The following is a 9641-nucleotide window of genomic DNA, read 5'->3' on the forward strand; positions in this document are numbered from 1 at the left end:
GTATCGGGCAGTGTAGCAAGGACCCTTCCGCAGCGCGGGTACTCGAGCGGCGGAGCGCGGCATCCGCGCCCCGTCGACGGCGCTCGTGAGACGGGCGAGGAGCGGTTTCAAAGGCTGGTTGGGATGGATTTCGACAAGCTCTCCGGCTTACTATTTGTCATAACAGTTGGATCGGACGGCTTCTCAAGCAAAGCTGTCCCCGGACATACGAGTCATTTTCGTATAGAAAACAGCTGATCGACTGTGACAGAAATAGGGACACTTCGCTATCGGCACATCAGCCGCAAACGTCAAGCTCTTCGCCGAGTTCAGGCCACACCGTTCCGCATGCGGCAAGATCGCCGCTGTGCATGCATGGGATCCCGAGGCAGGTTCTCATGAAAGAAACAGGGTAGAGCGTAGTACTCACTCCCCAACTGGATAACCTTAGTAGAAACCGGGCGCCACCTTGAGCGACAGTAACAGAGCAGAGGCGGGATAGTGACCAAGGACAAGGTCCTTTGAGCCCCTGGAAAGCAGTATGGCCGCGGAGCGGTAGTAAAACGAAACATTGGGCTGTATTCTGACTGCTAAGTGCCTGGGAGTGGTCCGAGAAAACCAGGGAACAAACAAAACACGACAGACAGTCCAGGCTGCGCGTGAGTACAGGACTCCGGGCAGCGTTGTCTTGGTGCCCTGACCGAGTGAATGGGAGCACCCTGGGACTGCGAAGTGCATTGGGATTCCTGCCTGCTCACAAAAATCTGTTGTTTTTTTCACCGAGTGAGCGTCTCGAAGTTTACGCTCGAGGAACCAATGTTTAGAGCGCGCCCCTGTTGGAGAAGAGCGGCTCTGAGGACCTGACGGCTTCAAAAATCCCGCCACGCACGAACAATGTCGTGGGAGGTTGTAGCGAAGAGAAACATACAAGACCATCTCAGGCACCTTCTCCAGTGGATAAGAGTGCGCGCACACGGCTCAGCCGCCCCCTTCAGCCTCGAGTCATTTTGGAAGAATATCTTTGGGCAGCAGGCTGAAGTGGAGGAAGTGGTTTTCATCCAGGGACTGGAAACAAGCCAGGCGTGGCCGCAAGGATGGAGGTAACCGCTTGGTCGGGCGGACAGTCGCTCTAGCCAGTGTGCCGCAAAAACACCGGAGGATCAGCGTCGTGCAGAACGCAGTAGTGCTGCGGAGCTAACACAAGAACTTCATTGACAGTAGTCGTGGCAATAGACAGTCACGAATAGTCTGCTCGGGTTTCATTAAGCAGTGTGAGCAACTTGGCGGCTCGCCGGTTTCTCTAGCCACGGTGACTGAGCACACGCGAACCTGGCTGGGGCTGGAGAGGAATTTGTGAAGGGACGAAAGAAACCCGGCGATGCCTTACTTCCGTGTGCGCAGCCTGAAGCTCAAACAGGAGGCCTTTCGAATCTTAGCTGGTACGCCGTATTTCCTTCCCCTCGGCAGAGCGCCGCCGGGACCCAACACCCTGCCTGCCGTGAGCAGGCGAGAGCGCTTCCTTACATTCAACCAGTTCTGTAATGGTCTTTTAGAGTTCATTCCTTACAATAGACCAGCTTTTCGGCACCCAGGAAAAATGGCCCGACCAGGAACTGAGCTGATAGCCGGCGACGTTGCTTCGTCTGTCACATACAAGGAGAACGAGCTCCGGCTTCTGATCGATTTCCTAGGGACAGGGTTGGTTTCCTTGGAGGAGCTGCAGATAATCACGTCTCGTCTGTATGACCTCGGCGATATAAAGCAGGCCGTCAACGAAATTATGCTGTTCTTTCAGGTACGAAAAGCACTACGCTGTCTCGTGGCCGGTCTGGTTTGCGGTAGTGCTAGATGCTGCACTATACTCAGTTTCTCGTTGTTGGCTTTCAGCAAGCAACCGCAAGCAAAATCAGCTTCGGCATTCCCTACCGCATTGACGTCCTCGTAGACGGTTGCCGCCTTTGGCACGAAGATAAGCTCTACTCGCTCCGACAACAGCTGTCTGAATCCGAAGCGCGACGTACTCCTGCAGGCTCCCTAGTGGAGACCCAAGAGCAGCTGTGGGAGCTGCCCTTGGTTACGCAGTCTGGCTGGTCAGATGCACCTCCGGAGAGCCTGAACCTTGGGAAGTGCCCTGTCCACAAGACCGATGCCTGCAATCTTTGTGGCTTCCCCGGGACAGCGTCCTTACACAAGCTCTCTCCGACAACGAGATATCAAGACCGCTTGCCGCGGAAGCAGTCTGCTCCAGCGCTTGTCGATGTGGATTCACATCTGGGTGGACGTACTCAAGCAGCAAGCAGAAGCACATCCATGCCTGCTAGGACTCCAGCTCAGAAAGAAGAAAAGCCTAGAATGCCTCCCCGCGATCGAAAGCGTGGGTGTGTCCCAAAGTTGGCTGGCCCTGACCGAAGGGCTCTTCCTAATGCTGTTAGGCTTTCGTCGCCGTCTCTGCACCACAACAGCGGCATGTGCACCACGGGTACGGCCAAGCCTCATACAGGACGAACCCATGAAGCAAGGGCCCTCTCTGGTGGGTCCGGCACCAGCAACAGTCACCCCAGCATCTCAGATTCGATGGCACGCTGCCCTACCCTTTCTCCGGTGCGTTCTGCTCAACGGCAAGGCCGTATGCCCTTCAAGCAAACAGTTCAGTCAACACGTGCTGTCCTCCGAAAAGAAGGGGACATGGACGGCTCCCATCCAGGCGTCCCAAGTGACCCAGCCAACGCCTTCGGCTTCGGCAAGAAAGGTGGCCGTGAAAGCCCCTCGAAGCTTTGTTACGATGGCTGCTTAGTTGTTGGTTCGTCGTCTGCCAGAACAAGCCGGACCGTCGTTTCTGTAGCACAGACCCGCCTGGCGGCACGCGAGTCCGGCTGGGACAGCCGCTACGGCACAATAAGCGTCTCGAATGATCCCGAGAGAATGCAGGGAGCAATACTCACGCAGCAAACTGCATGCGAGAAGACAAAGAAAGGCGCGTGTCCATTGACGGAAACACACTTCACCGGCTGTTCCCTTCCCGAGGTGTGTTCAAGAAGAAGTCTCTATTCTACAGGCGAGTTAGGAGACCAGGTGTCCTGTACGCCGGCGGTCACACGATTGTCCTCTCCCCGGGAAAGCCCGTCCCTCCCCCATCACGCTGAGTGCGTTGTATGGTGCCGACCGGAGGTCTACACCCGGACAGGCCTGCACAGTGAAGAAGAAACTCTTCTTAAAGAACAGAGCGTTTCCCGTCCGCCTGGTCGGACAGTCAGCAGAGAACAACAGGCTCTGTCTACAAGTGAAGCTGGTATGCTCGGTGCTCACGCACGTGAACCGGGTATGCTTGGTGCTCCCTCACTGTCTGCCTCCACAGTCGAGACCGCTCGCTGTCATTGGAGTCAGCTGGAGGAACATGGAAACCAGTGGCTCGAACACGGCTGTACTGCGATACTGTGGAAAACTGGGGAGCGCGAGCGGAAGGGTGCTGCCGAGTTTATACCCGCATGCGTCGTGGGCTATCCCAAGCAACACCCGGCGTTGCCAGCATGGCTTCGATGATGCTTGGGGCAGAACGGACCTTCTGGTGCTGCTTGCCCCAGTGTATGATCGCCGATATGGATACAGACCAGAGAGCAGCCGGGGACGTGCCCCCCTTGAAGTGCTAAAAGTGTTGTGTGCGCAGCCGGTCCGGGGAGTCAGTGTGTTGTGCACAAGCCAAGAAGGCGCCCCGTCGATAAGTTGTCGGTCCTGCGTCTAAGATGCCACTCGGTGTTTGCTCCCTCCGTGGGGCGAAGGCGTCCTCGGGAGAAGATGCGTCACCAGCCACCTGCTAGGGCAGTTAACCCCAGCCAGCTGGTGGCCTCAGCCCAACGCTGGCCCCTGCCATTGACTTCGAGTGCATGCCTATCACCCATGAGCAACGGTTTCAGCAAACCAGCGGCCACTTCGCACTGCGACAGGTTCTCGGCTTTCGAGGCCTGACGCACTTTTTTCACTGGCGACCACACGAGTTTCACCGTCCCCTGCAGTCAGACGGGTGTCGGCGCCCAGGGCTGGCTCGTCTTCAGAGTCCAACTTACATTGCTCACGGTCTCCCGCTGCATGGAGTTCAACGTGCACGGAACCGGCGTCCTCTTATGCTGACGGGCACACCTGAGTCTGGTGAGCATTATCGGCTGCACCAGGAGGCGCTCGTGCAGCAGCTTCAAAGGCGCAGCCACCCGCTGTTTGGGTGCTACGAAGGTACCCGGCTTCCTGCTCCTGCGCGGGCTCGTGAAATCTCCCTTACATATGCTCACTGTCAACTGTTCGCCCACCCTGCGCAGTGTGGTCGACTGGGGGGCACGAAGGTCACCGGGTACGCTTGTAATGTGGGTTCGGACGGGCGCTTCTGTGCCACCGCCCGTAGTCCGTACACCAAGTCTTGAGAACTCAGTCGTAAGCCTGGCAGTGTGATTCACCTGCCCAAGAGCATTCGCAACTCAAAGTCTTCCAAGGAGACACCCCGCCGTCACACACACAATAACGCTGCAGCCACTGAAAAAACATCACGCGGCGTACCAAACTGGCCGCCTGTAGTATACTGTTCCGTAGCTGCGCACCATTCAAAGCGAAGTCGTGAATACCTTTTTCTTGCTACAGCTTGCACCGAATGTGTCGAGGATACGCGAGTGTGATCTGTGATTTTTCATTTCGGTGTGAAAAAGCGGCCGGCCCAGGCATTTGTCACCAGCAATGCCAGCTTCGGACGCTTCCGCTCGTTCCGCCGCACCGTCAGTCTTCATCATCTTCTTGCCTGGTTTCTCTCATCCTCTTGACTTCGTCGAACTCGTTGTAGTGCTGCCTGCGGCGTTGCTCAAACTCCTGACGTTTCTTCTCTCTCACCTCTGCTTCGCTGAGAGCCTGGCCCTGTTCGTTCATCTGCAACTCTTCCAGGCATTGTTGCAGTGCGGCAGGCGAGACGCCGTGGTCTTTCTGGGCAGAATAACAGAGCAGCCGTTAAGCTCCACAGATATCAACCCCAAAGAGGCCTTCATCATGCATCCGTCTGTTTCTGTAGGCAGTACTAACGACACTCACGACACCACGCAGGCAGTATACAACAGACCCGTTCTCGCGCGCTCGGACAGGCCTCGGGCTTACGCGAGAAAGGTCGGACCCGTTCTCCGTACTCGAATCCTGAAGGTGTAAGATTGTGTTCAAAACAACACTCTCTTGTCGGGCCGTCAGCGGGGAAGCCATTAGTGCTGCGTGCCACTCTGACAGACTGTACGTCCTCAGCGGGTCGGCTGCTAGCCGGCGCCACTCTAGACAGAGTTGCCTGCAGCTGGTGCTGCGTTGACAAACGATCAGTGCTCCATGCTCGGTGTAGTCCTGTAGCAGCCGACAACTGAGTTAACAGGAGCAACTAATGCTTGAGTATGACGGCCGCCGTGCCCACTTCGGTAGGCGCGCCGTAGAACCATTACACGGTAAGTCTCTGAAGCAGCATACGGAGGTCTTACAGAATCACGCCTGTGGAAGGGCGTTGGAGGTTCGTCAATTTTCATGCGTGTCCCTCGCTCAAGGTCGTGTTCGGCAATGATCTCCTCATCCCACTGAAGATGCTTGCTTGATGGACACACGGACACGCAAAGGGACGCACGGCGTTGTCAAAAAACTTCGACACAACATCTTCCTGAACACGCACACCTGCTGTGTAAGGGGACTGTCTCTTGGTACAAGCGCATCCAGCCAATTCCTCGCACATGCCGAGCCCCGAATGCACCGTATTCAAAAGTGCCTTTCGCCGCACTACACACTTCCGCTCGCTTTGCGTCGCTTACTGTTCGCCTAGGGAACCAGGCTTAGGCGTCCGGAGAGCACTATGGCTCGGACGCGAGGCAGATCCCGCCGTGCCCTCTGGCGAAGTGTGCATTGTTTACACAGTAGAACACATCACGCTCATGAGTCCTGGTCAGTTCTCTAAGGAACAAAGCACTACCAAATCAGCTTTTTGCGACACTAGCCAGCGCACTGCTGGCACCTCGTAGGGTCCTTAACAGCCAAGTTAGCGAGTGAAACAACAGGCGCCTCCGGAGAGTTGCAAACGGCTCCGCTGTTGCTTGACTGATGTTGTTCTTGCGGGGGTGTTGCAGCAGTCTTGCAGGCCGGATGGGCTTGTCAAGATTCTGGTGCGCTGCTTGCATGCACACTCTCAACAAGTCGATGTGATGCCGAAGAGATTCGCGCATGCGGGCTCCGGGCGTACGGTTTATGACAGTCAGTGTCCAGGGAATGTTTGCGGCGCTATACCCATGTCTGACAGTCTCCTAATGTGATCGCTAAAAAGTGAATCGAGGCTACTGTGTCTATGTCACTTGAAGAGCCTCCTGTGTTGTCCTTCTTGGGCGCCAGTGTCCTCACCCTAACTCTTAGGGGTCCACCCGCGCATGATCAGTGTTGAAGGATTATCGCTCAGTGTGGCTATCGACCGTCATGCGAGCCGTGCTGCACGGAGGAATTTCCAAAAGGGAGAAGGGCTGTTCTAGTTGAGCTGAGGGGCGGATCGCACAGCCGAGCACGACCACTCGTCACTACGGAACACATACGGGCTGGCACAGCTCGTGTAAGCCGATGACGCCACGCTCGGCGTGTCATCAGGGATGAGGGCGGAGGACAGTTTTTCTTCTCCAAGCGAGTCCGGTGACTGAGTGCCTGGAGTGCGCCAACCGAACTGCTGCGACTGACAGAAACTTCGACGGCCACAGGCCATAGAAGTCTATGATGCTTGTGCGCAGTTTCTACCATGTGCTTTTCCATGTGTCCTGCACAGGCCACTGCAGTGACGCTGTCGTCAGACGGGCGAGCAGCTGGAGAAGTGACCCTCACGGCAAAAGAGGAGGAATGTCCAAGAAGGCGCGGCAGCTTTCTCGGCTCCAAGCTGGCGTTGAAGAGAACTTATCAGGGAACAAGGGTAGAAGGGAACTCGTTCACCATCAATCGAGCCGAGGGCAGCGTCACAGCTGGCGACCTCATAAGCAATTACACTGACTCTCTGAGGAGATCTGAAAGCGACCAGGTGTCATCACGGACGAAGAGATTCAAGGGTACGCAGCGACATGTTTGCAATAACGAACGAATGCATCCCCGTAGCCGCCACCTGGGTGCTTACTTAGATTATAAACGGCTGGGAGAGAAATATGAATATCTGAAGCCTTTCCTCACGCAGAACAGGCATGGTGGCAATCATCTGGATCTCCGGGATCAACTTGCGCTGTACAGCTTGTCGAAAGCATTGCTGATGGAGTGTTACGGGCTCGAGTTCGACCTTCCTCTTGCAGAGGAAAAATTCCTGGTACCCTGTGTCCCATCTAGGGCAAACTACGTGCACCACGCAGCGGACCTGCTCGTGGACGTTGAACTGGAAGCAACGCTCTACCTGGAGCTGCACCGTCCAGCCCGTGATGTGGACCGAGTGAACGCGCTGGTTAAGGAAACGGCACCACTTCGTGGGGAGGGGGTCAGAATCCTCGATATCGGCGTCGGAGCCAATTGTATTTATCCTCTGCTAGGGGCCACAGAATATGGTTGGTCATTCGTGGGCACCGATGTGAGCGAACGGTCGCTCGCTGTAGCTCAGAGAAACGTAGACTCGAATGGTCTGGGATCTCGGATTTCTCTTCGTCACCAGCCAAACAGCCAGTGCTACTTCGAAGGAGCTGTGGAAGCAGGTGACCTGTTTGCGTTGTGTATGTGTAACCCGCCGTTTCATGAATCAGCAGCTCAGATCAACGTTTGCCCGGTTCGTTCGCTTGAGGCCCAAGATCACGAACTTATGTGTGAAGGAGGCGAGCTTCAGTTCATCAAGGGGATGATTGCTGAAAGCCGCCGAAGATGTGCGCAGTTTATGTGGTTTAGTTCCCTTGTCGCCCGAGCGGCGACTATCAGGGAGTTAAAGAAAGTGATGCGGTCGGAGTTGCGTGAGTTCAGAGAGAACAAGAAACAGGAAAGTCTACTGGACAAATTTTGGATGGATGTGGTTGGCAATCGCGGAAGTGGCGTCGCTTCCGATATCAGTGCACCTGGGGAAAACACAGAAGGTGACTCATGCCCCACTGTAAATGTGTCTGAGTTCCGATGCAAAGAGCTCTACCAAGGGAAGCAAACGCGATGGGTGATGTGCTGGACGTTCTGGACAAAACGGCAGAGAAAAGTGTTCAGGGAATTCATTTTGGGGGCCCGCGCGTGCTGACCCCGGAAGCAGATGTCGGAGTCAGGTCGAGTGACCCCGTGTGCCTCCAAAATGAGTGCGGGAAAGGGCGTTCTGTTTGTTTTGAGAATTCAGTCAAGCCTTACACCCCTTTGCAGACTCACGTACCGGGGCCCGGTGGTTTGCGTTGTACTACTTCGGAATTCTGCGACTTTGACTGCGCGCATTTGGCTTGTTGGCTTCTCTGTACACGGACGTACAAGGTCCAACGGCCCAGACGCCGTATAGGAATTCCAGGTTACAGCCGGCGAAGCTGCGTACAGTACAAGTTTCCAGTCGACAATGTTACCCCGTGGCTGACTCTGCAGTGGACACGAGAGAAGACTCCAAAAGGCTCACCAGTTTGCTTGCCGGCAGCGTCTGCCCGAGGAGCACCCAAGTAAATTTACGATGCTCGCACACCGCGAGACGCCACTGTGCTGACGGTAGGGGCATGCCCAAGTAGTGCCGTTGTGCTCTGCGTCTGAATCTTGAGGTTCGACGCACAGAGCATGCTTGGTGAAGTTTCCACTGTTGCTCGAGCTACACGCGTACGAGTTTGTCAACGGTAGTCTTGGGGTCCGGCCCATTAACTTTTTTTTTTTTTAGGTGGCTAGTGTGGCTCCTGGGCCTCGGAAAGCCTTGCTCTCCACTGTACGCGTTCGGAACAAAGCGGAAAAAAGTGTTACCAGGTCAAAGCTCGTGGGTTTCCACAGGGACAATTCTATGGTCTACAGTGTACCCGGGTAGGCTTTGCACCAGAGCAGTGTACGTACAGCATCCGATAGTTCATGTAGGTGCGGCTCGCCCGCCAGCCTGCACTGATCACGCTGCGTCAACCACGACTTCGCCCGCTGCCCGTTAACTGCTGCATAATGAAGAAGACGCTCGCTATTCTCGTGTCTGCTCTGCCGGCTCTCACGGCAGCAGATCGGGAGGTGAGCAGCTCGCGGCCTGTTACGTCTGCTCCTACCGTTCACTATGACCGAAATGATCCACTATTTCGCTTGCTACCGGACCCTGAGGAACTCGGCCGCGCCGTCACAGGGGGCACCGCAAAGGAAATTCAGTTGTTCAAGCAACTCTACGACTCTGCCTTACAACTTTTTGACATCCAAGGGTACAACTGGCTGATGAGCAAAGGTGCGTTGGTCAAGTCTCGCCCATGCCCCAGAACGCAAGACTGGCGTGCCAGTTATGAGTCAGGACCAGAGCCTACGTTTTGTGCAAGCCATGGCAAAGAACGATATGTCTCAGCCTCACGTAAGCTCAACGCTAACAGTGCACGTCGAACAGACGTGGTCAAATCTCCAACAGTGCGACAAGGGAGAAAATTCCCATGCTGAACCATCCGAGCACCAGCCTGAATTTCCCGGTGGACCGACCCGGAACGCATACGGATTTGACCTGACGCAGTGGTTCGCGCTCTCTGACACTCCTTGAGATTTTT

The 9641-nt window shown here is 55.6% G+C and overlaps 2 protein-coding genes across 2 annotated transcripts; one reads left to right on the top strand and one right to left on the bottom strand.

Moving 5' to 3' along the window:
- Window positions 1-4466: 4466 nt before the first annotated feature.
- Window positions 4467-6153, bottom strand: CSUI_002239 (protein phosphatase inhibitor ipp2). The gene is made up of 3 exons (XM_068062441.1): window positions 5787-6153; window positions 5466-5571; window positions 4467-4935 (listed from the first exon to the last, which is right to left on the bottom strand). The coding sequence occupies exons 1-3, from the start codon at window positions 5876-5878 to the stop codon at window positions 4735-4737; spliced, it is 399 nt and encodes a 132-aa protein (XP_067925569.1). The 5' UTR covers window positions 5879-6153; the 3' UTR covers window positions 4467-4734.
- A 77-nt stretch (window positions 6154-6230) lies between these two features.
- Window positions 6231-8327, top strand: CSUI_002240 (23s rrna methyltransferase). Its single transcript, XM_068062442.1, has one exon. The coding sequence runs from the start codon at window positions 6749-6751 to the stop codon at window positions 8192-8194; it is 1446 nt and encodes a 481-aa protein (XP_067925570.1). The 5' UTR covers window positions 6231-6748; the 3' UTR covers window positions 8195-8327.
- Window positions 8328-9641: the final 1314 nt, after the last annotated feature.

The sequence above is a fragment of the Cystoisospora suis genome (genome assembly GCF_002600585.1).
Source record: "Cystoisospora suis strain Wien I chromosome Unknown contig_938, whole genome shotgun sequence".
Lineage (NCBI taxonomy): Eukaryota > Apicomplexa > Conoidasida > Eucoccidiorida > Sarcocystidae > Cystoisospora > Cystoisospora suis.

Coding starts and splice junctions, on each gene's coding strand:
- CSUI_002239 (XM_068062441.1), bottom strand. CDS start 5,878: ATGCACACTTCGCCAGAGGGCACGGCGGGATCTGCCTCGCGTCCGAGC. Junction 5,572..5,786: donor CCTGGTTCCCTAGGCGAACA/GTAAGCGACGCA, acceptor GTGTCCATCAAG/CAAGCATCTTCAGTGGGATG. Junction 4,936..5,465: donor CCTTCCACAGGCGTGATTCT/GTAAGACCTCCG, acceptor TATTCTGCCCAG/AAAGACCACGGCGTCTCGCC.
- CSUI_002240 (XM_068062442.1), top strand. CDS start 6,749: ATGTGCTTTTCCATGTGTCCTGCACAGGCCACTGCAGTGACGCTGTCG.